At 36.5% G+C, this 27537-nt stretch overlaps 3 protein-coding genes and 1 pseudogene across 4 annotated transcripts; all 4 read right to left on the bottom strand.

The window, feature by feature from the left end:
* Window positions 1-190: 190 nt before the first annotated feature.
* On the bottom strand, window positions 191-3832 carry LOC106654436 (SET and MYND domain-containing protein 4-like). Of its 2 annotated transcripts, XM_014374294.2 has the most exons (6): window positions 3773-3832; window positions 2693-3069; window positions 1613-2619; window positions 1241-1536; window positions 974-1150; window positions 191-898 (listed from the first exon to the last, which is right to left on the bottom strand). In XM_014374294.2, the coding sequence occupies exons 2-6, from the start codon at window positions 2830-2832 to the stop codon at window positions 500-502; spliced, it is 2019 nt and encodes a 672-aa protein (XP_014229780.1). In that variant the 5' UTR covers window positions 2833-3069; window positions 3773-3832; the 3' UTR covers window positions 191-499. The 2 variants fall into 2 exon arrangements, with proteins under 2 accessions (XP_014229780.1, XP_014229779.1); XM_014374293.2 differs by lacking the exon at window positions 3773-3832 and having other exon boundaries at window positions 2693-3451.
* A 2030-nt stretch (window positions 3833-5862) lies between these two features.
* Window positions 5863-7353, bottom strand: LOC106654373 (annotated as a pseudogene).
* A 292-nt stretch (window positions 7354-7645) lies between these two features.
* LOC106654437 (SET and MYND domain-containing protein 4-like) lies at window positions 7646-10438 on the bottom strand. The gene is made up of 5 exons (XM_023463663.1): window positions 10209-10438; window positions 9125-10149; window positions 8781-9046; window positions 8499-8696; window positions 7646-8422 (listed from the first exon to the last, which is right to left on the bottom strand). The coding sequence occupies exons 2-5, from the start codon at window positions 10128-10130 to the stop codon at window positions 8012-8014; spliced, it is 1881 nt and encodes a 626-aa protein (XP_023319431.1). The 5' UTR covers window positions 10131-10149; window positions 10209-10438; the 3' UTR covers window positions 7646-8011.
* A 2139-nt stretch (window positions 10439-12577) lies between these two features.
* LOC106654438 (proton-coupled amino acid transporter-like protein CG1139) lies at window positions 12578-23918 on the bottom strand. Its single transcript, XM_014374299.2, has 6 exons — window positions 23438-23918; window positions 18080-18165; window positions 17509-17637; window positions 15309-15581; window positions 13884-14629; window positions 12578-13767 (listed from the first exon to the last, which is right to left on the bottom strand). The coding sequence occupies exons 1-6, from the start codon at window positions 23471-23473 to the stop codon at window positions 13499-13501; spliced, it is 1539 nt and encodes a 512-aa protein (XP_014229785.1). The 5' UTR covers window positions 23474-23918; the 3' UTR covers window positions 12578-13498.
* Between the last annotated feature and the right edge of the window lie 3619 nt (window positions 23919-27537).

The raw sequence follows: 27537 nt of genomic DNA, 5'->3' as shown, positions 1-27537 counted from the left end.
TTATTTACTAAAAGATTATAACATTCTGACTTGAATTTTAAACCAATGCATCCTTCTCGAGTTTACTCCAGGCGTGATTACTGTTCATTTTATTCCACACATACGATGCAAGTTTTAGAATTATCTTTTACAATCATCTACAAAATAAGTTGAAAGTTGGGAAATAATAATTGAGAATTAGACATGTTAATTTTATCATTTCTAGTTGCTTTTTATTGTGCACAAAAGTATGATTTTTTTATAAAAACATCATAGATTGAAATATGCATGTCAGCGAAAAATTGCTTAATTACACTAGTATAATTAAGAACGTAAAGGTTTTTAAGTATTATACATAAATGTGTATGTTTTACATTCAAACTTATTGAAACAACTTATTCAATAATAGGTTCAAGAACTATTTAAATGTATTGGCTTTTTCAAAGCTATCTAACAAAAGATTATGCAAAAGTTTTTAATTTATAAAACCATTGTCTTCTATGAAATAACTAAAGCTCATTTAACAATTTTCAAAGGGCTCAGTAAGACCATAATAGGTCTGAAGAGCATGATTAACAACGTGAAGTAAGTTAGATCTAGCTATGCTAGGCTGAGGTATTATTATTTCATTCATCAAATTAGTCACAGTTTGTATTGAATCTTTACGCAAATAGAATGCTCGATCAGACATTTTGGCTTTTAATGGTTTGATTTTGTCCAAATAACTCTTTTCTAGCGACCAAAATTTTGGATCATTTTCCTGTAGATGAGCAGTAATAAATTCAGACATACCATGTACCAAATAAGGAGGCCATTTTCCCTCACAGGCAATACAATGGCAATCAAAAGTTGTATATATTTGCATTCTACGCATACTTTTAGGAGTCTCATAAAAGCAGGCATCGTATGAATCTAAAAGCTGTACAACAATATAATAGTATGTTATTATATAATTTGAAAAATATTTTTAACAATATTAAATGTTAATAAGTACCTGTGTTCCACTAGTAATTGGTTCTACTGCATAATAAACAAACTTCATTTCATCTGAAAAACATTTTCTAATGTTCGGTGAACAACTGTGATTGATCATACTACTGATAAGTCCAGTGCACAGTCCTCTACCTTTAGCATAGTAATTTCTTTGGGCGCTAGGTGTAGTATCTGAAATCTAATGATAAGAAAAATAAAAAAAAATGTAAATCTAGGTTGAATTTTATGGTATATTAAAAAAATTTAACTTGAATAACTTTTTTCTTACATTATGACCATTAATGGCATTGATTTTCACCAATCTCAAGAGTAAGGATCCAATAAAAATAAAATTTTCATTCTTGGAATACTTATTGTACTGCATAGTTCTCAAATTTCCAGAAAAGAACGATGAGTACTTAAGCAAAAGTATCAATGTTTCAACAGTATAGGTGGATGCAGCACAATTTGAATGTATATCACCCCAACCACCTACATATTTATTATCTGGTAACTTATAAGACAACCTCATCAATTTATTGAATAATTCCGATTTTTGTCCAGGTTTATCAATCACTATTTCAACTGTAAAAAATACAAAGGAAACTAGGTAGATTAAATTGATTCAAAATATGTGAATAATATTAAAAGTTATATTTACCTTTATTATTTTTGGAAATTTTTAGTTTTGATTTAAGCTCATCAATTGATTTATTTTCTGTCACTAATGAAATGATAAATTTAAGGCTCATGTGAGTCCATTTAAGAATTTCTGAGTTACGTTGAATAATATATGGTGTTATTGAGCATTCAGTGTGATGATACTCATCCCAAGCCATGCTTTTACATTTTAGTGAACAAAATATATATTCATGACATGTTTCACATGGAATTCCAGTCCATGCAACTGCTAAACAATGACAGCATAATACATGTCCATTTGCAAAATCTGGCTGAGTTAAACAAGGTTTTTCTACTAATACTATATCACCTGTTTTAAAATCAGTTTTGGCATATAGACCTCTGCCTATATTTTCTGTTGGTTTTATTTCAACAAATTCAAATGGAACTTTTTCTTTGTCATTAATAATTTTATTACGCTCTTCTTTTTCTTGTAATAACTTTGGATTTTTAGGTTCATAGCGCTTAATTGATGCTACTTCAGACTTTGTTTTCTCAATAATAATTGGTACAAAAGTTGCATCCTCTACGGATATCTTTGATGTATGGAATATTTCATCAATCTCTTTCAATACATCATCTTTTGTTGAAGATCCAAGAGCAGCAAGACATTTGACTTTTTGGCAATATAGTTTCAATTTCATCTTGGTTGAATTTGTCAATTGTAGGGCTTTTTCTAAACTATCTATCGCCTCATTATATTTATTGATGTGCATCAGTAAATATGCTCGATTACTATAAGCATACATCAATTCTTCAGATTCATTAGGAGCATAAGCTATACTTTTGTTATAATAATTCAGAATCATTCTATGGTCGTAGTCTGTATGCTTTTTTTTTATATATATGTCATTTCCTTTTTTTCTGGCTTCAATAGATTCTTTTGCACTTTTTATTTGATACTCTTTGTCCGAACTCAACGCAAAATCTTTGGTATCACCTCGAGACAAATGATCAACTATGGCTTTACGTTCAGCGTCCATATTGCTAAGTCAATATAAATTTATAAATGACCGAAAAAACTTATTAACAACTCAAAAATTATTGAATATTATTTTACCTTGTCAAAAGCGATGAAAAGTAGCCTATGCACGTACTTGAGGAAGATGGATCAAAACAAATGCCAAGTAGAACGATAGGATGTCCAACACTTACTACGACTGGTCGAGCAATGATCGTTAGGATCAAAGGTATAAACATGCGTGGACCCGCTCACGGCAGATTTTCCCAGAAAAAAGAAGTAATTCTTTTGTACGTTCACGGCTCGCAACATTCGCAGCTCGCAAATACAAGCGCCACTTCCCGCTTAGAAGTGGTGGTTTGTGGATGTACTTTTGCGATGTTTCCGTTGGCAATGCTGACGAATACAAACATCGACTAACTGACTCTTTCGGTATTTTTTTGGTGATTCGTCAATTTAATCTGAAAATCAAGCCGCTGCGGCACAATAAACTGTTCAAACTTTACTGCAGTAGATGAAGATTTTCATACTAGATACGACGATACTGAATCTTAATTTCATGATAAGTTCAGGACGCTTTTCTAATGTATTGACATCAGTTTTATTGAGGAGCTACGCATGAAAATTTTGAGATAGCTCGGCCCACCTCTTCGGTTCAATTTTTAATAAAAACAACACACCAGAAAAACACAAAACTATGTTTCTGCTAAATTCAAAATTCTCTCACGCTATAAAAATATCAAGTCCTTTAATTGTAAATTTGTTTGCCACAACACCCAAACCACCAGTAAACAACACTCATTCAATTTTACGAGTTTTAAAATTATTTAGTGAATTAAGATCTTACATTTAATGATAGGGATAATATACTTAGCATATCAGTAAATATATAATTAATCTAATATAATATTCAATCATTTTAGTCTCAACTGTTTACATCAACAAATAAACATTAAAATTGCTATTTATTGATGATAATGAAATATCGGAAATGGGTATGTGAAATGAATATTAACGAATTTATGAAAATGCAATATGTGTCAGTGTATTGAATTCATTTTTGTTTTGTATTAAATTTTATTAATTCAACTCTTAAATAACCAACCTAAGTTGGAGAATTATTCAAATGAATTAGTTTTTTTTGAAAGCTGATCAGCAATAGATAATAACAATATTTACAATTTATGAGACTACTATCCTGTTATATGCAACATGATTCTTCAAATGGCACAAAAAGACCATATTTATATCTAAATGTATCAAGAATACAATATAACACACTTCTAGCCAAATTAGGTTAAGGTAGCACATAAACTATCTCATTCATCATATCAGTCATAGCTTGTATTAAATCTTCATCAAAATAATATTCGTCATGAGTCAATCTTTCTACTAATGGAGTGCTTCTCTTTAAAAACCTTACTCCCATAAAATGAGTTGTTGGCTCAAATTTCTGTTTGCGAGACATAAATGCTTCATCTACACCAGGTATTTAAAAAGAAGGCCAATTTTTCTTACAAGCAATGCATTGGCATATAAAATATTTATGTAGTCCTTTTCTACGCATCAATGGACAATTATAAAAGCAGGATTTATTTTCATCGAATAACTAAAAACAATTTAATGATGTTTTATGGAGCCAATTTAATAAATATTAATAAAAATATTGATTATTAATAAGTACCTGGGTTCCACTCGTAATAGGTTCCATGGCATAAAAAACACATTTCTTATAATATGAAAAACAACTTCTTATAATTAGTGTACAACTGTTATTAATCATACAACTGATAAATCCCAGGCCTATTGATCTAGATTTAGTATGATTGAGATGTTATCAACTCTCTTCTTCACTTATAATCTCTGCAAATTCATATGTTATCTAATGCTAAAAAAAATAAAATCTTCATTCTTGGAGTAATCATTATATTGCATATCTGTCAATTTTTCATGAAAAAACAATGAATATTTAAGCAGAAATATCAGTGTTTAAACAGTATAGCTGGTTAACACAGAACAAAAACTATCCATTAATTCATCAGACAAACTCATTAATTTCTTGAAAAATTCAGTTTTTGTTCAGGTTTATTATTCACTATTTTAACTGTTTAAGATACAATGAAAATTAGATAATTAAATTCATTCAAAAAATTTATTGATTGTTATATTTACCTACATTATTTTGGGAAATTTTTAGTTTTTATTTAAGCTCATCAATTGACTTATTTTCTTTCACCAATGAAATCATAAATTTAAGATTCAAGTGAGTCAATTTAAGAATTTCCTAGTGACGTAAAATAAGGTATAGTGTTAATTGAGCATTCGAAGTTATACCATTCTATGTTTTTATATTTTAAAAAACAAAATATATAATCATGACATGTTTCACATGGAATTCCAGTCCATGTAATTGCTAAACATTGAGAGCAGATTACATATCCATTCGCAAAGTCTGACTGAATTAAACAAGGTTTTTCTACTCTTACTATATCTATACTATCACCTGGTTTCAGATCAGTTTTAGCATATAGACCTCTGCCCATATATTTCGTTGATTTTATTTCAACAAAATCAAATGGATCAACTTTTTCTTTTTTGACAATTATCTTAATCTGCTTTTTTCTCCTGTAAGAACTTTTGATTATTAGGTTCATATCGCTTCATGGTTGCTACTTCAGACTCGGTTTTCTTCATAATTAGTGGTATGAAGGTTGTAACTTTAATAGATAACTTTGATGTCTTGATGGTATCATCTTTTGTTGAAGATCCAAGAGCAGCAAGACATTTGACTTTTTGGCAATATAGTTTCAACTTCATCTTGCTTGAATTTGTCAATTATAAGGCTTTTTTTGAACTATCTATCGCCTCATTATATTTAATGATGTGCATCAGTAAATATGCTCGATTACTATAAGCATACATCAATTCTTCAGATTCATTAGGAACATAAGCTACGCTTTTGTTATAATAATTTAGAATTATTCTATGACTAAGCAATGAATCAATCACAATAGAAAATCCAAAGAATTCATTCAGCAAATTTTGGAATGATTGCAAATAAAAGATGAGGTATTTATGTTGATGATGTTGAAACTAAAAAAATTATAGACACAGAATTTTCTCATCTATTGAAAATATTTATTCATTTTTATATTTTAATTAACATATGATTATCAACACTATATTTAATAGGACTATTTTTAATCTTAATCTATATACAATATTTATACATGAATGCAAACATATTGACTAATACCTTTTTTGTTTTTTCAAAAACGGATTTTCAAAAACTTGTTAATACCAGCTGCCTTTTTACAAAAATTCAGGTTCGTAGTGGTTTCAGCCATCCATGGTGAATCAAATTGTGTGGTATCTTGATCGACTAAATGTGTATATTTTGTTCTACCATTGTGACCAAAGTTTTTTACCTTTATCAAAGTGATCTTCTAAGGTTGCCCCGAAGTATCACCTTTTAATACAGTTTCATCCTTGTCCAGATGAAAAGCCCTACGATGATTATATTTTTGCATGAACTTGTATTTTCCTTTAGTAGTTTTGTTCGTAATAACTTTGGGTTTCAACTTATTTTCTACGCGTCATCTTCTTCCGTCATAGTTTTTAATCTCTCTACTTCTTCTCTTTCTTATTGTTCTTCAATGGTTTTTTGTTTGCGTTTCAATTAACGAAGCTTCCAAGCTTCATAGGCTTGTTCATCATTCTCATATCATCTGTGTTAACATCATTTAGAATAACTTCAGCTTCATAAGTGTTGGACCTCATTTGTGTTTCTTCTTTAATAGAGACTTTCAATCGTGTGCAATGTTTGTTTTCCTCTCATCAGCCAATTTTTTTCTTTCAATTTCCATTTGTCTTTGTTCTATTGCCTCCTTTTCTTCTTCCATAACTGTAATCCTGTCTCTTTTACTTAAAAATACAAGCTTGGGCATGCATGCAGTTTCTTTTTCAGAATCAGTATATTCTTCATATTCAGAGCTCTCATCTGACTCTTCTTCTTTTTTTATTTCTTCTTTTAATGACTCTTTTGCATTCTTCATTTGCAGTCCGAAGCCATGAAGAAAGAAAGACTTCGGATCATAATTTGCAGTTTGAACGTTACTTTTTTCTAGGGTTTCGTTTGGTATTTGAGCTTGATTATTATTATCATCACTGTCTCTACCATTGACAATTGTTTGTAAAGTTGTGCAGCTCTTTGCACTACTTGGTGTCGCTGATGCTGGTGATAATTTCTTTTTTGGAAGAAGTTGCTTTTTCGCTCCTTTATAAGGATTATAAGGCTTATACAGCTCTGCAGGCCACCTTAATTTAAACCTTAACTGTCGATACTTGGTACCACGAACAGCTCTTTTCTGGGGCTTTTTGAAGTCGTGGTCGTTCGAGTAGTTACCTTGCTTTATGATCAATTTTTGCAGGGACTTGTCAAATGTACCATTTTTCCTTTCATCTTGATCGTCGCATGGCTGTTCAATTGGACGATTTCCATTTTCATGTTGAGTCATTTCTTTTGTGTGGACTTTGTCGAATTCAAGATCCAAAATATCTTGATCCTTTTCCACGGCATGATGTTTGTCCAAAAAGTAATCTTCGTCAGACTCTTCGTTGAAGCTGCATCGAGCATAGTCGGGTCGTTTACCAGATACGTATGGACGAACTTGGACTTTTTTTATCGACATTTCGCCCTTGTCATTTCTGACCGGGGCAGCCCCAGGCGTACTCCGAGTACTCAATGGTGCTGAAACCAAGGCAGTATTTGTAAGGAAGTAATCCATTGAACTGAGTTTATACTGTTGACGTGAACTGTGTTAGTGTGTTAGTCCGGACAACTGGCGACTGGCGTAATGGCGTCTAGCGTTTTGAAAGAGAAACGTGGCAGCTGGCAGCGTTACGTCGTTTTGCCCCGGTCTCCCCTCTATTATGGTTGTATTCTGTAACTTTACTGCACGATTGATAGTCGAGTTTTTCAGTCTTAACAACTTTTTATCACATCTCAATTGAATTTACAGTATTAATCTTTTAAATTTAATCTCTTAATTGAAAGTATGGATAGTATTTAAAGGTAGGTAGTATTTAATAATAAGAATCAATGTTTTTTAAATATTTTTATTATTAAGGGATTTTTGTATTGAATACGAAGACACTGAATCTTAATTTCTTAATAAGCTCCAAAAGGGCAAAAAACCAATGTATTGACGACAGTTTTCTTGAGTAGCTGACCGTCAAAATTCAGAGAGATCGTTTCAGCCGCATTCGTCGGTTCAATTTTAATATAACACGCGAGAAAATCAGAAAACTAAAATTCTGCTAAATTCAAAATCCTCTCACGAACTAAGTCTACACGTTAAATTATTTAAACATATTAGTTTTTTGAAAACTGACCAGCAAACTATGAAAAAATGAATTTTATTTGCAACAAGAGTTTTCAAAGTTAATAGTGAGACCGTAATAATTTCCAAGAATAAGATCAAGATGATAAAATAACGTACTTCTAGCTAAACTAGGTTGGGGCAGTACCTGAACTATTTCATTCATCATATCAGTCATAGCTTGTATTAAATCTTTATCAAAATAATAATTTTTCTGAGTCATTCGGTGTACTAATGGAGAGATTTTCTGCATAAATCTTAATTCTGTGAAAAAAGTTTTTGGCTCAAATTGCTGTTTATGAGACATGAATACTTCATCTACATCAGGTATTAAAAGAGAAGGCCAATCTTCCTCACAAGCAATACATTGGCATACAAAATTTTCATGTAGTTCTTTTCTACGCATCAATGGACAGTTATAAAAGCAGGCTTTATATGCATCTAAAAGCTATAAAACAATTTAATGATATTTTATAGAGCCTATTTAATAAATATTCATAACAATATTCAATATTAATAAGTACCTGAGTTCCTCTAGTAATTGGTTCCATGGCATAAAAAACATACTTCATATCATCTGTGAAACATCTTCTAATATTTGGTGTACAACTGTTATTGGTCATGCTACTGATAACTCCCATGCAAAATCCTCTAGATTTAGTATGACAAAGATGTTTTTGACTCTCTTCTTCACTACTAATCTCTGTAGATTCATCTGCTATCTAATATTGAGAAAAATAAAAAAAAACGTAAAAATAAATTGAATTTTAAAGTTGATTAAAAATTTCAATAATTTTTTTTCTTACACAATGAACATTAACAGCACTTATTTTTACCAATCTTAAGAGCAAAGATCCAATAAAAATAAAATCTTTATTCTTTGATAAATCATTGTATTGCAAATTTTTCAATTGTTCAGGAAAAAAAGATGTATACTTCATCAGATAAATCAATGTATTAATAGTAGCGCAAGTTGCAAGAAAATTTGGTTTCTGTGGTAAAATATGAGAAAAACTCATTAATTTATTAAATAATTCAATTCTTTGTTCAAGTTCTTCATTTATCATTTCAACTGTAAAATACACAATATAAACTAGAACTCAATAGAATTAATTCAGAAAATTTCAATTATTTTAAAATTATTATTTACCTTGATTTTTCTTAGAAAATTTCAGTTTTGATTTGAACTCATTAATCGTTTTATTATTTTTCATTAATGATATCAAAAATTTAAGACTCATATGAATCCATTTCACTATTTGTGGGTTATATAAAATAAGATATGGTGTTATTGAGCATTCAATGTGATGATAATCTTCCCAGGCCATGCTTTTACATTTTAGAGAACAAAATATATAATCATGACATGTTTCACATGGAATTCCAGTCCATGCGACTGCTAAACATTGAGAGCAGAATACATATTGATTGGAAAAGTCTGGCTGAATTAAACAAGGTTTTTCTATTAGCACTATATCACCTGTTTTAAAATCAGTTTTGGCATATAGACCTTTTCCCATATTTTTCGTCGATTTTATTTCAACAACATCAAATGAGTCAACCTTTTCTTTTTCAATAATAATTTTATTGCGCTCTTTTTCTTCTGATAAGAACTTCTGATCAGTAGGTTTGAACTGCTTCATTGATGCTACTTCAGACTTTGTTTTCTCAATAATAGTAGATACTAAAGTTGCATCCTCTACGGATATCTTTGATGTATGGAAAATTTCATCAATCTCTTTCAATACATCATCTTTTGTTGAAGATCCAAGAGCAGCAAGACATTTGACTTTTTGGCAATATAGTTTCAACTTCATCTTGCTTGAATTTGTCAATCGTAAGGCTTTATCTAAACTATCTATCGCCTCATTATTTTTATTGACGTGCATCAATAAATATGCTCTATTACTATAAGCATACATCAATTCTTCAGATTCATTAGGAGCATAAGCTATACTTTTGTTATAAAAATACAGAATCATTTGATGATCATCGGCTGTGTGTTTTTTTTTAATATATATGTTATTTCCTTTTTTTCTAGCTTTAATAGATTCCTCTGCACATTTTATTTGATACTTTGCATCCGAGCGCATCGCAAAATCTTTGATTTCAGGTCGAGACAAGAAGTCAACAATGGCTTTACGTTCGGCGTCCATAATACAAAGCTAAGTCGATCTGAATTTTAAAATGACTGATAAAAATCACTAACAACTTCAAGATTATTCAATATTTACTGTGAAAGAAAGATGAAACGCAGCCCAAAGTATTTGAGTAAGATGAATCCAAACAATTGACAAGTAGAACAATGGAATGTCTAACACTTGTCTACGACTTGTGTAGCGGACAGTAGACACGTTCACATTCGGTTTTAAAAGGGACATTGATTCTGCCCGGTACAGAGTGATGGAACGTGTACAGTACACCCGCGGAGTTGGGTACTCGGACCTCAAAAATTTGCGATCGATTAGTCGTTTCCTTCACTGCGCAATGTACGTCGTGAAACTGTTATCCCCGCTGGCCGCTATTGTTTATAAACAGTGAAGGAATCGACTGATCAACCAAAATTAAATTGTCTACTATCTTGGTGGTTCGTCAATTTGATCTGAAATTCTGAACTCGTTTCACTCAATTTTAAGGGTTCAAAATGGTTTTTTTAACGATCGAAATAATATACTCAGCCTAGCAGTCAGTAAATAATTTACTCTATTTTAACTACTTACGTGAATAAATGAGCATTAAAATTGTTATTTACTTATGATAATGAAAAGGTGGATATGGATATTTAAAATGAATAAGAATAAATTTATGACGTTGGAATACGTATCATTTTATTAAATTCATTTTTGTTTAAAAAAAATTGTTGAATCAATTCATTTTTGTTTTGTTACAACTGATAAAAAGCAATACAATAGAGCTTAGATACAGGACATCAAGTCTAAGATTTAATTTTACGATGAAAATATCTGTTAAACTGATTACGGTTTAAAGGTACACTTACATTATTTAAAATCACTTAAAAAGTTAATCCATCAGGTAATAAAATATATTTACAAATTTACAAAATACATTAGTGTTCGCCTGCAAAACACATTGACATGAAGCATCGCTAGCTATCACAGACTGCAAAATGTATGGAGGGAGAAACATTTTTCTATATAGTACCGTCAACGGGCTGACGGTTGCAGTCGCGAACTGATCGAAATTCGCTGCACACCGATGTTACTCTAACAATTATCAAGAATTCATTCATTCGTTTTATCGTTTCAAAAAAATCTACTACGCTCATACATTATATAATAGCTTTGTAAAAATTATTTACAAAACATGCCGAACATCGGCACTAATGTGACAATAAGAATATGTAATTCATACAACGACGAGAATGTCTATTAGCCAATAAACAAATTCGATCTTGCGGTTTTCAGATAACAAAGAGAAAAAAAATTTTTTTTTATGGAATACGATTTTACAGTATCCATAAATGTATGATTTTCAACTTTGTTGATTCCAATATTTTTAGTTTAGAGCTGACTACTTATAACAGTAGATTGCACGGTTAATTCAAAAAGAAAAAAAAATCGATAATCGAAACAGTCGTAAATGTTTAAAACATGAAATTAATGATGCAAATCACTTACTCGTTTTACAAAAAGATGCTTAAAAAATGAATTATAAGAACTATTAGCTTACCCAATGCATATACATTCATATGTTCATTGGCACATCACTAGAAAGTTTCAACTGTTTTTTTTTATCGAAGCGCCGTTGTAGGAACTTGATCATTTGAAAATGTTACTTTATTTTAAAAGCGAAGTTATATTTAAAAATTAGCTATACCTCAATAATTTTTGAACTTTAATCACTTGTACTGTCTACTTTTAGTACCACATTTTATCTTTAAAAATTTATATAATTTTTCCCTATTTTTATCTCACAATTCAAGCGTACAAAAATAAGCCATTATGACTATTATTTTATTATTATTGTTATCATTATTATTACTATCATTGTTATTTCATCTGTTTCAAAAATGTATCGGATTGAATAAACCCAATATGTCATTGATTAACAGTCTAGCTCTATTGCCGCAACACTTAAAAGATAATTTTGTTTTTTTTTTTAATAACGGTCATGTAAAAGGTAAAAATATGCTCTGGTTCGTTTATCAGACACAGTTTGCGAAATTTGGCTTAAATTTTGAAATTTTTAAAAAGCTCTTCAATCGATAAGATTTATAATTTGTATTTGAATCTACCTTGAGTTAGTTACTTAAAAAAAATTTCCGATCTATCGTTAACCTCGAGAAATAATATTAACTATGAAAACTGGCAAGATCTTACGTTATTACTTAATTGGGGACTCTAATAATTTCATAGCTGCAAACATTGACTACGAACTTTTTAAAAATAATTCTTTATCTAATGTGGTACCGAGGTATGAAAAAAATATTTTTGTTCCTCAACGCTTTTTCACTAAGCTCTTTTAGATCGACATACAATTAACCAATTTTAATTACGAATACATCTTTTTTTTCAAGCTTCGCATTACATGCTCAGCGATTGAAAAATGTAAATGCGAAAAAAAAATCGTTGAAACCGGTCATTCATCGTGTTGCGATGCGCGCGCGCAATTTCAATTTTAATCGTACCCTTTTCTCTTTTTTGTTTTGTTTTGTTTTGTTTACAACGACGGTCGCACGTTTCAATGCGTTTTCTCACTGATTCTACATCAAAATAATATATAATAGGAGCTACACCTCAGAGGCGAAACATCAACTAAAAACTAATAATCGCGAGTATTTACTTTAATACGTGTCGAACTTCCTTTGTATTATATGACTCTTAGTTTTTTTAGAAATTAAGTTTTATAATACACAGATAAATGTCTAATGTCTAAATCTTAACGTATATGTATATTGTGTATGTAAATTATAAATAAAATGTATAATGTATATATATATCTCTAAATGTATATATTAATGTGTATGGAAATGCGCATTCGTCAGAATGAGTTTGAAAACTGATCCCAAAGATCAACTCTTCTCAACTTGCCGACTGATTATAGACTAGTTGTACGCATTTGCTCTTGCGCTCATATTAGCAATGATGCACGCGAGAGCAGCGACGATAAGCGGTAAATACTGCCACACCGAGAAGAAAAAAAGATTTTTTTCTAACGGCCTCCCACACATGATTATTACTTATATTCTAAGCTTCTTACTGTCTATATGATGAACGCTGTTGCCCGGGGCAACTCTTTACTTCTTTTTTTTTTATATGAAATTTACCTTTGTAAATGCGCACGGCATTATGTTTATCCATAATGAATTAAAAAAAAAAAATTAAAATGATAAAAAAAACTTAATCGCTAAGGGGAAAAACTTAATTGCTAAGGGAAGGAGAAGAAGACGACTACCTGCCACAACGATCGATCGATCTCTATGATGCGCGAGATCGATCACGTAACAGCGGCGGCGCATTTCTTCCTCCTCGTCGTTGAATGTACCAACAAGCACACATACTGCTCAATGAGCGCCTGTCGCCGGCGTCTCTCCAAACTTCTCGACGATTTTGCTGATGCTCGTCGACGTACCGATGAAGAGGGCGAGCACGCCGAAGCAGATGAGAGAGCCGTTCTTGGCCAACATGAAGGCGCGGGTCCGCCTCGACGCCGTCTTCCAGAACGTGCAGGTCTGCATGAGGGCGGGGAACGAGAGGCCGAGGGCCGACAGACACAGGGCACCAAACAGAGAGATGAACAGGTCGAGCTCCGGCACGATCACGGCGACGATGACTGAACAACGAGATTTTCATTATTATTTTTCCGAGTCAAAGTGAATTGGTTTTTGTTTTTTTTTTTTTTTTTTTTTACAATTGAATAAATACAATTGAAAAAAAGGATATACTCACAGGTGAAGATGACGATGGCGGTTCTCACTGCGTACTCTCGGTAGAGCTGGGCCCTCTCGGAGTAGTGGCTCAATTTCGGCTGGATGTACTCGTTCCAGGAGATGTCGATGGCGACGTAGCACTGGAGCGAGTGGGTGACGAAGATGGCGATGGCCAGCATGACCTGTACGGCCTGGGCCAAATAGACCTCCGCGGACTGGGGCACCAGCGACTTGCTGAGATTGGTGGTGATGGATCCCTCCACCTTGTCACCGTATCTGATGTATCCAAAGAAGCCCATACCAACGTACAGAATGACGTTGATGGCCATACCGATGTTGAGCACACCGAAGGGCGTCATGAATTTCTTGGGCTTCTTCATCTCGTTCTCGAGGGGCATGATGACGCCTATGGCCTCGAGCGAGAACAGGACGGTTCCCAGGAACAGGGGGAAATTTCCAAATTCGCCCACGGCCACGGCACCCTCGAACGAGAAGCCTCGATTGAAGAGGAAGTAGAGGATGATACCAAAACTGCCCAGGGTGATGACGTTGGCGATGGTGGACAGCGGCACGAGCAGCTTGAGATTCCTCACCCAGTTGATGAGGATCAGCGGCAGCAGCGTGGCCAGCATGATGTACTTCTGATTGACCACGTAGGGCGCGGTGTAATGGTTGATCACCTCGCTCAGATTGACCGCGATGAATACAGTGTATACGCAGCAGGTACCCAACTGGTAAATCAATAGGAACGCGTTCGTCACGTGCCTGTTGGAAAAGTAGAGAGAAAAAGTTGAAATTATCATCATTATTATTATTGTTACTATCGCGCCAAGGTATGCGTTGATTCATTCATCGACGAAAAAGTACATATTTGACATGAGAATTTTGGCATTCCGTCGCATATTAGCACAGACACGTATTTGACCCATTGTGTGTGTGTGTTTGTGTACGTAGCGCGTGTTGTACAAAAGGCACGTAGATCGCAAACATCGTTACGTACATTCCGATGGAACGCAAAAAAAAGAGACAAAAAAATATTACTAACTCGATGTTTGTCAATGAATATGAATTCCCGAGAGCGCGTATAACTATAACGATAATTTCCGAGTGTAGTATCGTTATTTTTTTAAATAAAAAATTAACAATGATACGACGCGGCGTGTGCGCTTTTTTCTGTTATTTTTGCACTTAATATTTGCACATTCTTCGGCAGCTCGCGCGTGCGAACAAAACAATATATATACAGAAAACCCGATAGACGACCACGATAAGAAGTGCAAGTATATCGATTTTTTTTTATATCTCCGCGCCCAAGATCCTTTGTGTATCGAATATCGATGTTTGCGATCATCTCGAAAGAGTCGATAAACTCTCGGCTTCGCGCGGTCTCGTGCACTTAAAAGTTTAAAAGTAAAAAAAATGAAAAAAAAAAAAAAATACTTACGGGCAATATTTGGCGAAGCCCCGCAAACAGGTCGGTCCCTCCTCGAGGGCCACCTGCATCGTCCTTGGGTACGTCATCGAGGGCACCTGGCGCCTCTTGCACAGCTCGTAATGGGCGTTGAGCAGCAGCCTGATGCAGTAGGTGCAGAGCAGGCCGACGATGATGGTGCCGATGATGCCCACCACCCAGCCGGAGTTCTTGAAGGCGTGGGGCATCGCCAGAATACCCGTGCCCAGGCTGCCCTTCATGAGATGCAGCAGAGTCTCCCAGAATCTAGAACGAGTTCAAAATTAGATCGAGCTGCCCGATGTATATGATTTTCGTGCATAGTAATTTTTCTTTTTTAATTTTATTTTTAAGGTGTTAGCTGTTATACATTATATTATACATCTATAAATAACTACAAGGAACAATAGGCATACTCGAACGAAACAGTCATAAAGCCTCTCTCAAAGACATTCCATCTCTCTCGCTTTTAAAAAAGAAAACGTGTTCGTTATCGCGCAAATAACTGCAAGAGCCCGTGTATAAGAAAGAGTGAGAGAGAGACAAACAAGTATTTTTACAAGATATGACAGACAGATGTTAAGCAGCTCGGTGAAAAACGAGAAAAAAATGAAGTAATTATGTTTCTTGTCGAGGCGCGGGCATATGCTAATTGTAAATCGCGACAAGGAAGTATTCTTTAGCGGAGTCAGAGAGATATACACATCGTGCAAGAGAGCACCGGTGGTTGGTGTGTGTGTGTAACACGAGTAACCGGCGATAAATAGGCGCGATCGTAAAAAAAGTTGGCAAAACAAAAAGGAAGGAAGGTATGTGACGTGCTTGATGATTATAAAGCGTATATAATACCCAGAAATAGGAGAGAAGAGTCTCGCGAACATACGTGTGTTATCCTCTCATACATGACAATTACATATTCTATCACATAATTTACAAAAAAAAAATAAAGAATAAGAAGTAAAGAATAACAATATTATGTATGAATATTATAATAAATCGCTTACGTCTTCCTCTTGGTCGTTTGCGCTTATATTGCACACACGATACATATGATAATGGATACATATCGGAGATGATTCGGTCGCCCTGCACGCGGCGCATATGTAACTAAGCTCAGGGTACGCGCAATTCTGGCCACTTGGCTATCTAACTCTTTTTTCTTTTTTTTTTAATTGAAAAACAAATGGACAAAATTGGCGAGGCCCCGAGATATGCGCAGCGAGAACAACACTCCGATTCATCCCACCACATTACGCGGGGTGACTTTTGTTCTATATTTATGAAGAGTGCGCGTGAGATCGCTGTAAACAATTAATGAATACAGGGCAAATAGCAAAAAACAAAAAATTATGTATTTTTTTTTTTTATTTTTTTTTTTTTAATGAATTAATAAAGTTTGTATAAGAAAAAATAAATAAGAGTTACGCAATTTCTCTTACGCTGCACCGATCCGTGAAAACCGATCCACGATCGTATTCGTTCGATTCCCGTAATACGCGTCTCTATGATACATTCGACGCTCTTATAATCGATTTATAACAGATGACGCGCGTTCGACAACACATGGCCACCGAAATCGCTCAAGTTCGTCTTTGAGCGCGCGCGTTCGACAATAGCTGCACGAATTTACGTAGTAGCATTAAGATGACAATCGCGAAAAAAATTGACCCTGGCGAGTACATACGTTCGGTGGAAATGCAACAATACCCGTCGCGTCGCCCGGACATTTGTTCCTTCCGCATTTAGACCGCCGCCGCCGCGACCTATTGTGCATACGTATACACACGGTTAACATTCAATGGCTAATTGTGCCCGCGAAGCCAGAAGCTATATACCATTACGTTGTATACGTAAATATACGTGTCCGTTGCCGCGTGACTCGACTACCCGATGCACATGGAAATCTCGAATGGCAGGCATAGCGTAACACGTGCGGCACGAGCCGCTCTTCCTGCGCGTCGAGCCTCGTATTCGTCTCGCTTTTCATCTTACTTCGATATCTAATGCGTTTATACGATATACGCATGTGTGGAATTCACACATAGACACCGCACACATGTATATTTAGGCGCAGTAGCGGCGTGAATGATAACAAGCATAATAATTTCGAAATGTGTTATGTATGTCATGTCAGAGAGTGTCGAGTAAGAGTGAGCGAGAGAACTGAGAGAAATTGGAAGTGCTTGAAACTTACGTCGTGGGGTGCTGCACCTCCCGGTGAAGGTAAGGCTCGTAGCTCTCGGCATCTTCCTTGGCGAGCTTACCCTTGTCCTCGAGCTCGACGACGTAGAAACCATTATTTGCACCGTCCTTCGTTGGATATCTGCAGGCAGGCAAGCACAAGGTCGCACGGTATTATTGCATTGTTATTTCACGTATAATTTTCAAATCATTTACGCTCCTGCGCGCGCGAGCGCATAATAATAAGTAGAGTACGGTACACGAGCGAGCGACTTTTGCCAATCGTTTTGCATGTTTTTTTCGCGTAGTGACCGGCAAAAGGATTCAATTTTTTTTTGCTCTCTCGTTTGTTTGTTTGTTTGTTTTTTTTTACGGAGTGTCGATAAATCGGCACCAAGCGATATCGCGCGAGAACGAACTGAAAAATCATTTTCTCAAGGCTTTCATAAAATATACGTTATTGTACGAACCGATTGGCTTTGCTTTCGAATTCGTCATCATCTCGATTATTACGAATTTATAGCACGTACAGCACGATACTTGAACGAAAAAAAAAGGATGAAAATTTGCAACGCTCGACTTACTTGTTGTTACTGGCTGCGTTGGCGACGTTGGCGTTGAGGTTGGCGTTGGCACTGGTACTCTTTGTTTTGTTTACATCAACAGTAACCTGGAAAACACAAGCAGAAATATTTCATTTTTTAATGACATCATTCGGTAGTTATGCTCGGGGGGGAACAATTGTCGTCAAAAATTAATAATATATGAAAATCCGAGTAAACGTCAACGCGCATACACGCGTGAGATATGTGACGGCCGATCATTCCACTTTATGATCATTCGCACACGCATGCCGCTCGTATATCATTATACAACAAGCGGCACGTTTCGTTTTAAACGCGCATACAGTGCTGATCTCTCGTTGCACGCTTGATTAACGCGATAAACGAAGCATATAATCCCAAAGAAAAAGAATGACCTTAAAGGTTCAAAATACGCTTATCGAGATGCCAGACAACAGCCTCAGTCTAGTCAGAAAGTCCAATGCACACACGAGCTACAATTGAGGAAAGTACGAAGAAAAGAATACGTATTAAGCTATGAGGATAATGCACATTTCTGGGATGTTGATTCTCGCGCGCAGGCGATAAGTCGGAATCCACTGATGCAAATATTATCCTCGATCGTGTGTGTGCTGCTCGCGCTTCTCACGTGCGCTCGTCCTCGTTTGTCATAAACGGCGTGCATTTCAATTTTCGCAGCGAATAATAAAGAGGAGCAACAACGGACAAATGATCTTTTTACTGCCTCGTGTAGTTTTAATCTGTTTTTTTACGTGCGTGACGAAACTTACGACGACTGCGAGCACGCGAACTGGGCATCATCATCGTCGCGCGTGCGCGCGTGGGTGTTTTATCGCATTTTTTCCTGTCTCTCTTTCGAGATTTTCGCATTAGAGGAAGAATTAAATAATCAGGTAAGGCGCGAAGAACATGATTTATCTATCGATAAAACGAGGTTATACAAAAAGAAGAACGTTATGAAACCTGTCGGTTTTTGCCTCTTTCAATCTGTATAAAACAAGACAACCGAACAATAAAAAAAATTGATGAATTGTGCGCGATCCGTTCGCGAGATAATCGCGAAATCCGGCGACTCGTGTCAACGCGCGGAATATAGTAGCTCGTCTGCAAATTCCTGCCTTTTTTCGCAAAGATCCATTATCAGACGATAACGAGCGTATTAGTGGACGTACAATATAAATTTCTCACTTTTTAGGTAATTTACGACAATCGCGCATAATCGCACTAAAAATGACTCTTTTTACATGCAGCAAAAAGTAAAAAACGACAACATGTAAGGCAGAATTTTTATCACATTGTCTCGCGGAACGGAATTTTTTTTCCGGAGAAAAAGAGGCCCGCGCGCTTTCGTCAATAATACATTTCCGATTACAAAGTTATCGCAATTATTCGCGCGAGCGCGAGAGAGAGGCACGAACGAATGCCGCAGCGCGTGTGCATGAATTACACCGATGCATAATTCCTTCCTTACGCGCGCGTTTCTCATTTTTTTTCCTTTTTTTCTTTTTTTATTTGCTCTCACTCTTCGCGCCGATCGATCATTCCTCAAGCCGACGCGTTGTGTTTACGCGTATAAATCACGACTTTTCGCGAGCTCTTAAATTATACGATGCAGGAGAGAGAGAGAGAGAGAGAGAGAGAGAGAGAGAGAGAGCAAAAAGAAAACCGAGTTTGTATACAGACAAAAAAGGAAAATGCATTCATGTGTGTATACGCGAGCGCAATAAGTTCATCGATTACAACGACGCGCGTTTCGTAATGCTCCCTCGTATATAAAACATGTACGTCGTCGCCGCGGCTAGGCCTCGAAGGTAAGAGAAGAAGAAAAAAGAAAGAAATAATGCCACCTTACGATTACGTCGTAACTGCAGCGCGCATACTTTATATAGAGCCTCCGCGCCGCGTTATTGTTTTTCTTTTTTCCTTCAAAATTAAAAAGTAAAATTAAGTAGGGGAAAAAAGAATTATTAATTATTCCGACGTTTGTGCAACTTCGTGTATAATGAAGACGCTATAACATACAGGATGCTTCATTTGCAGCGCAGACTTTTCAATTATATACGCGGAACGATCTCAAAGCGTCATTATACACATACGGATATACGTGCTGTACGTGGACGTATATATAGGAAAAAAATTATAAAAACAGAGAGAGAGGAAAATAGTTTACACGAGACGCCGCGCGTAAAGTGGCCAATTTAACAGGAATGCGCGAGCTGCGAGCTACTGCTATATAGTGTGCACCTGTATGCCAAGGAAAATCTTGCATCTCCCTCTTCTTTTTTATAATTGCATAATGCCACGAGCGCGACTGCACCGCGAGTGTTAACCTGGTCTATATTACACGTCGCATGCGGGCCTCTATGTATGCAATTGCAGCAGAGATGTATACGTAACATTTTGGGGGACTCTGATCTCGAGAAAGTTTTTCAAGCTTATTTTTATAAATAATTAATTTTCTTTGTGTACAATAAAAGAGTGCATATCTCGTTTATCGAGGCTTTAATAGAAGATCCGATGCATCGCTCCGTGTTGTCATTGCTATCTAAACATTAGCGCGCGTAAATCCGCTATCTAAGGCCTAGAAGCGTGTGTATAGATTAGAAAACGAGTATACATGTAATTATTTTTTCCTTGCCATCGGGCGCGAGTTAATCTGTTGTGTTATAGACGCGTGCGCGCGCGTGTTTATAGCGCCAACCATTTGGACAATTATCAACCGCGATTTTTGGCTTTTACCTTAATCACCTATCGTGTAATATAATAATCATAGCGCACACGGTAAACTTCCCCATGATTTTCACTTTGAAGAAACGGGAGGAGATAAGGCATTGCTGTTATTATTATTCTTATTATATGCGTCAAGACCCGTACTACATCTACAAACACATGGAACCATAAAATAGCTATAATATAATAAAATCGAAACGGCAAATATACAGAGCAGGGCTACTCGATATACGCATATAATATAACAGCCCGTAAAAAAATATCCCCATACCACTGTATATTATATGGAACGCGGCGTTTATATTACATATCGTGGAAGTAACATAATCTCGCCTTATGTGTATATATATAATGTCTGTCTGCGTGCATGCGGGAATTTTCCATTTTTATTAATGTGCCGGTAATTAACTCGACCTCTAATGAAACTCGATACATTAATGCGAGCTCGGTCCGACGCTTAACAAAAAACTATTAACTTATGGGAAGTTTATTCTCTTCGGGTGAAAAATCTTTTTCTTTGAATTATAATTGTGTGTGTGTGTGTGTGTGTTTCTTCTTAATTATGTGAACACAAATCCGGGGGAATTCGGAGATAATTCGATAAAGCGGAAAATGACACACATTCCTCTTTTTTTGTTTGTTGATATGTATAATACTATTTTTCGAACGCAAGACTCCGACACAGACTGATTAAACCAAGTGTAATGAGTAAACAGTGACACGTTAATATAAGTGCTAAAAAAAAGAAGAAGAGAAAGAGAAACAATTTCGGTCTTGTTTATGATTTTTTGAAAAAAGATCGCGCGAACCCGGGGAAAAATCGTGTGTACAGCTGACACACGCACCGAAATCGGCGGCGTCGGCAGATGCGCGGCTGTTTATTCAATCCAATGTTATGCCCTCCTCCGATTACAATGGAAAAATTGATAAATGTTTAAAAATAAAAAAGGCTTGCACTTATTAATTCGATTATGATTACTGTTTTTTTTCTCTCCTTTCTTAATTCGCGCGCGCGATAATAAACTTATGGAGCAAATTTTCCATTACAATATTATCGACGTCGCATCTCTTTCAAGATGTTGCTATTGATCAACAAATTTGTGACGTCCGATTCGATAGATTATCAATATTTTATCGATCTTAGATAAGATGTTTACACTAATCGTACGTAGAGAGAGATTGAAGGTATTTATTACATACCTGAGCGAACGAACGCGCGCGAGAGGGAGAGAGAGGAGTAAAAAAATCAGGCGGAGTACCTTGTACTCGCGTGACGCGCAGGCGATAATTTTTCCGTAGTAAGAAAAATCTAGAATAATCGTGTACGTTCGCGCGAGGTAAAACAAAAAAGCCGATTTTCCGTTATCCGCTGCGGCTAGCTAGCTAGCTGGCTATGCGCGAAATGAAACAAATGCCTTATAATCTCATTAGACGGTTGTCGCGTCGAGCGAATATGAATTGACAATAGTTAATTATACGCGAGGTAAGAAAATTCTCAAATGATTAACACTTTTGGAACTTTGAGGTCAGTATAATTAACTTTGGCCGAAAACTATAGGTACAGCACGTATATTAATTGATTTTGTGTCTGCTTTATGTACGCGTATGTGTGCATGTGTGTTTGTATACAAATCGTAATCAACTTGTGTGAGTGTGTTTAGATTGTTAACAATTCGGTCACGCGAGTTTGTGCCCCGCGACTCGATAAGCGAATTCAGCATATATTCAGGCCGCCGTGGCTTTCTTATAAACGCGTGTAATCAGAAATTCTCTAAAAACCCAAGACTAAGCGCATCTCTCTCTTTTGACATATACAGCAGAAGCAAGGAGAAGGAATTTATTCCACTGAGTCGTTATTTGTCAATTAGCGGCGATATTGTAATTGAAACCAGCTGCTGTGCTCGCGCCTTATCGTTCCTTTCTGGTCATCGAAAAATTTGTCATCACAGGCGCGATATTTTATTAAATACGGTAGTAGCTGATGCAGCTAATCACCACTATATTCAGAAGAACTTATATACATTGTGCAAGGCGATCAATCATTTAACATAATTATAAATCAATTTTTTCCACTGCTTGCAATGTAGACGATTCGAAAGCAGAGATTTTGAGTCGTTTCTTTACTTTTTTTTTGTATCCTTCGACCGATTGCACAGAGATGAGCCTCTTGCTGCGGTCGGCGCGATGACAAATCGCGACGGAAAGAAAAAGGCAGCAATAAAAAAAAAAACTTTCAATGAATCGGACAGCACCGAATAGCATATTACGGCACTTTTGTGTATATTTATAAACATACGTTCTAAATCGTATTGTATACGCACAAAATTGAATCACTTCACGAGTAGTAAAAACCCTTCTTCTTCTTTTTCCCTTTTTTGTCTCTTTCTCTCAATCTTTCCACGAGGGTTCATATTATTATTGTTTTATCGAGCAGCTTGGGGAGACGAGCACGCGTATCGATGACAAATGACAATGACGTAAGTCTCAAGTCTCACTGTTGTGTGCTAAATGTAAAGGCATTCTCTCCACGGCATCGGTAAGAGTACCAATGGATGTGTATATACAATATATATATAAAAGGCTATGTAGAGCTACGCAGGGGGTCATCTCACAGCGCACAAAACTCACCATACTGCCCGTGAAGCCATAGTTGTCGTGGGACATGATGTTCCTTAAAGGCCAGAGAAAAAGTCGATGCGCTCCTTGCGGGATCCGTGATTGTAGGCGAACGATTTAAACAACAAACAACGTTTAGAGAAGTATATCGATCGATAATCGATTTGGTGTATGGGCTGTCGTTGGTAGTTTATATTTTTAAATCACTGATTCGTCACTTTTGTTTTTCGTTGAGAGAGTATCCTCGATTGTATCGTAATATACAAATGTTACTAATGTTCACAAGAGTTCAGAAGAGAGGTGTACGTGTGTACGGTGCGACTGCCGGTACGATACTGAATCGAAAACTGACTGTATAGAGAAGCGTGAAGAAAAAAGGAGGTGTACTCGGCGACACGTGGGTCGGTTGGTGTGGGTATATTTTTATAATAGAGACAACAATGCGGCAGGTACACCGGTCGGGAGCGGACTGATAGCGGCCGAGCGTCTAAGTATCGCTTATATAGCGCGCGCCGGGATCGACTCGATACACTCACACACGTACGCTGCACACGTACGCTATACACATGCGCCGCGCAGCAGAGAGTAATACAGGCAGCAGTCGCGCGCAAGGCAGGCAGGCATAGGCCGGGACATCGAATGTATAGCAATAGGGGCAAGATCGTGCCCGTGCCTGCCTGCGAGTGTATGCGTGCGGAGGTGTGCGTCTACGTACATACACACATACGTACGAGATTCAGGGGAAGGGGGGCTAACTAAGGAGGAGATTTCGATGGGCATTCTATATCTCCATTGTACGGTGTAATTACATTTCTTTTTTTCTTTATCTTTTCACGCGATCGAGAGACGCCTATTTAATATCTTGGGGCAGTCCGAAGAATTTAATTACTCTCTGACGTATGATGTATATATATATTAATGCAACGGTGTGCGCGCGTGGGACTGCATGCGTGTAAGTGTATCGTATATGAATATAAGCGCGTATTAGGAGAGAGAAAGCCTCTAGCGCGTCGGTGCGCCGCCGACGGGACCCATTTTTCTATCTGTTGGCCGCGCGACGATGAAAAAACGGGCACGCGATGCGATGCGACCAATGAACTCGTCGACTGTCAAAAGAGAATTGTCAAAATAATCATGTTTATATTTACTATTTTTCTCGGATTTCTCGATGTACACGTGCATCCCTCACTCTCTTACTCTCTGTATACTCGGAAATCGGTGATCATGAGCATTATCAAGACGCGTGCGAGTCTCGCTCTCTTTCGACAGTCGGACACTTATCACCTATATTCGCTCACGTGGACACATGCCAAATGTATTCGATACACACACACAAATGTATATATTGTTAAGTTTTTCCGCTCGGCTTAGCGTCGTATTCTGACACATGGCACATTAAACTGCTCTCCACGCGCGCGATAAACAAATCTGCAGGATATCAAGTTTTCTCGCATATGCAATATACAAAATTAATGTATGCCGATCTTCTTCTTCTTCTTCTCGTAGTCTCTTTTTACATCCGACTCTTATACTCGCACACTCGCAAAAATATTATACTCGGCGAATGGTTTGACAAAAAAAAACCTTACGACGTGCTCAATCGTTAATATGCGTAATAATCGAGGCATGTGTGTGTATTCCTTCCTTGCGCGACGCGGTTCGTCCGTCATCGCCGAGCGAAACCGGCACACACACACACACACAGCGACACACATTCGATTCTCCTTTTTTTTTTTTCACGATAAGTCATGAGCAACCTCGAACAATGGACTCGAGAGTTGATGTGAGTGCGTGTGTGCTGCGGTCACCTGCAAAATGCAGCGCACACGTGAAAACTGTAGCGCGACGAAATTCTCGAAACTCTTATTGCTGCACAATAATCGGGCGAACTTTTTCACGAAGCGGCAGCAGAATTTCGCAAAAGAATGCGCTCATTATTTCGAGGCGCATACATACGCGATTCTAACGAATCTTGAAAAATATCGTTTATGTATTGCATATGAGAAGCAGAGGTGCTTTGGTCGCTCGAGGCCTGGAAAAAAGTGAAAGTCCGCCCACTTTTTGGGAAGAGATCATCGATCGCTTGAAAAAAAAGTAAGAAAAGTTAAGAAAAATCCACTGCCTCTCGCTCGCGAGTGCATCGTATCTATTGAACCCATTTATACTCGTACCGAGGTACCCTTAATCGCCTTGTTTTTGCTGCTGTTGTTGTTTTTATAGGTAAAACAATCGAATTTTTGTACGATAAACAGCCGCGCAAGATTTAATTGTCAATCTGGATCGTGGCTCGTTCGCGCGCGCGCGCGAACAGCAACTATTAATCCAAGTAAGAAGTTAATTTCCAAAGAATTTCATAAATATTTCTATGTTATCTTATCGTCGAGATACATCATCGACGTCGTGAAAACCTTTTTGTTTCGAGAGAGACTGTGCGCCTTTGCACGAGCACTTCGCGTTCGCGTACTTACGTATGTTTTTTGCGCTTAAGTACAAGTAAACTATATATCGCCGATGATAATGAAACAACAAAAGGCTAAACATTTTGTTTACTCCCTCTTTCTCTCTACTGCATGTGTGCCTCAGCTTCGCTCGCGTTACGTAGTAGCCACCGCAATGCACGTCGTCTCGTTTCATTCTCGACATCATCTCAATAAAAGATTTATTGTATTTTTCGAGCGATTCGAGCGTACCGATTAGGCCATCAAAATTTGTTGATATTGATTACAATATTTTTTTTTTGTTTTCAAACATGCGTAACGTGCGCAATCACGAGACGATCGCGTTCGTTTCTTCTTCTTTTTCCCATTTTACGTGTTATCCGATTTTAGACGCGCGGCGTCGATCGAGAAATATCCATTATTTCATCGGACGAAAACCGACCATTACGGCACACATCGAAAATGATTAGAAGCTAGACGGTAACGTAGATACTGTCTTTGCGATGAGGATAACATAGCTGATATCGGGCACGCGGAGCAACTACTATTCCGACACGTAAGAGCGCGTACACACTCGACTTTTGGGCTGTAAAACGATTCCTCGCTTCTCTTTCTTTACTCGTGTCAAATGTATTAAGAGATTAAGAATAAAAATTCCGAAATTTTGGGTTTCAATCCCCGATAAAGCGTCACCCACAATCATAGCAGGTTTTTTTTTACCTTAACCGAGCGTGTTTACTCGTCGCTTCAATAAAACGATCGGGGTGCCTATAACATGTGTGTATAATGTGGCGTTACAAATTAATCAAACTAATTTGATACCTCTCGAAATTTATTTACAATCGATTCACATACCAGGCGAAAAACAAGAAAAAGATTCCGCTGATTGTGCGAGCAGACGCACGTCTCGAATCTATGACATATCCTCGTTCCTTCACCTTTTGTAGCTTCTTTTTTCTTCTTTTATTTAATACAAAAGGTATGCGCCCGAATTCTTTATCGTCTATTGGGAAAAAATAATAGCGATAGTGATCAAAGAGAGAGAGAGCTATAATTTATGATTGGGGTTTCGTTTTTATCTGCTCAATCATATATGCATGAGAAATCGTTCGGTTTTTGAAAAGCGAGTGTAACTTTTCGACCACTGCACCTCCGTTCAGGGGTAAAACTCCTCAGATGTTTTCAATGTGCGTATACGTATTTTATCGGGATATTAAAATCTACTTTACTTCGCCTTCGTATTTTCCATTAGTCACTGATTAGGTTCGACATTATAATACGTGCGAGAGGTTCATACAACGTCATGTTCTCGGAGTCAACCGCTTGTAAAACGAACAAAAAAAAAAGAAGAAAATTGGATCAACCTTTTTACGACTCTACATGCGTAATAATAATTAATTTCACAAAATAAAAAGTTTTGTCATCAAAATATACACACCTTCTCGCTCGAGTCGCAAAACTTTACAACCTTAAATATTTGCTCTATTCTGGGTGAAAATATTATTCCAGCAAAATTGTATGTGCTATCTCTTGAATATGTATGCGTTTATCCAATATAATTTAATTATTAGGATCATTTGAGATACGAAAAGTCACACATTCGGTCGAACCTTTTTTTCCACAATGCAATAGAAGCAACAATTGAATAAGAGCATAAGTTTCGCTATTATCTAT

This window comes from Trichogramma pretiosum, unplaced genomic scaffold, assembly GCF_000599845.2.
Source record: "Trichogramma pretiosum strain Unisexual culture from Peru unplaced genomic scaffold, Tpre_2.0 scaffold47, whole genome shotgun sequence".
Lineage (NCBI taxonomy): Eukaryota > Metazoa > Arthropoda > Insecta > Hymenoptera > Trichogrammatidae > Trichogramma > Trichogramma pretiosum.
Note: the sequence above shows the minus strand (reverse complement) of the source record. Positions and strands in the feature narration are given on the sequence as shown.

Bases quoted from the DNA above. Each gene is read 5' to 3' on its own strand.
- LOC106654437 (XM_023463663.1), bottom strand. From the start codon at position 10,130: ATGGACGCCGAACGTAAAGCCATTGTTGACTTCTTGTCTCGACCTGAA. The intron at 9,047-9,124 runs GTAAATAATAAT...TGTATTTTACAG, and splicing joins ATTTTCTAAGAAAAATCAAG to TTGAAATGATAAATGAAGAA. The intron at 8,697-8,780 runs GTAAGAAAAAAA...TCTCAATATTAG, and splicing joins GTGCTGTTAATGTTCATTGT to ATAGCAGATGAATCTACAGA.
- LOC106654436 (XM_014374294.2), bottom strand. From the start codon at position 2,832: ATGTTTATACCTTTGATCCTAACGATCATTGCTCGACCAGTCGTAGTA. The intron at 2,620-2,692 runs GTAAAATAATAT...ATATTGACTTAG, and splicing joins TTTTCATCGCTTTTGACAAG to CAATATGGACGCTGAACGTA. The intron at 1,537-1,612 runs GTAAATATAACT...TATTTTTTACAG, and splicing joins AATTTCCAAAAATAATAAAG to TTGAAATAGTGATTGATAAA.
- LOC106654438 (XM_014374299.2), bottom strand. From the start codon at position 23,473: ATGTCCCACGACAACTATGGCTTCACGGGCAGTATG. The intron at 15,582-17,508 runs GTAAGTTTCAAG...AACTCGTTCTAG, and splicing joins GAGGTGCAGCACCCCACGAC to ATTCTGGGAGACTCTGCTGC. The intron at 13,768-13,883 runs GTGAGTATATCC...CTCGTTGTTCAG, and splicing joins CGCCATCGTCATCTTCACCT to TCATCGTCGCCGTGATCGTG.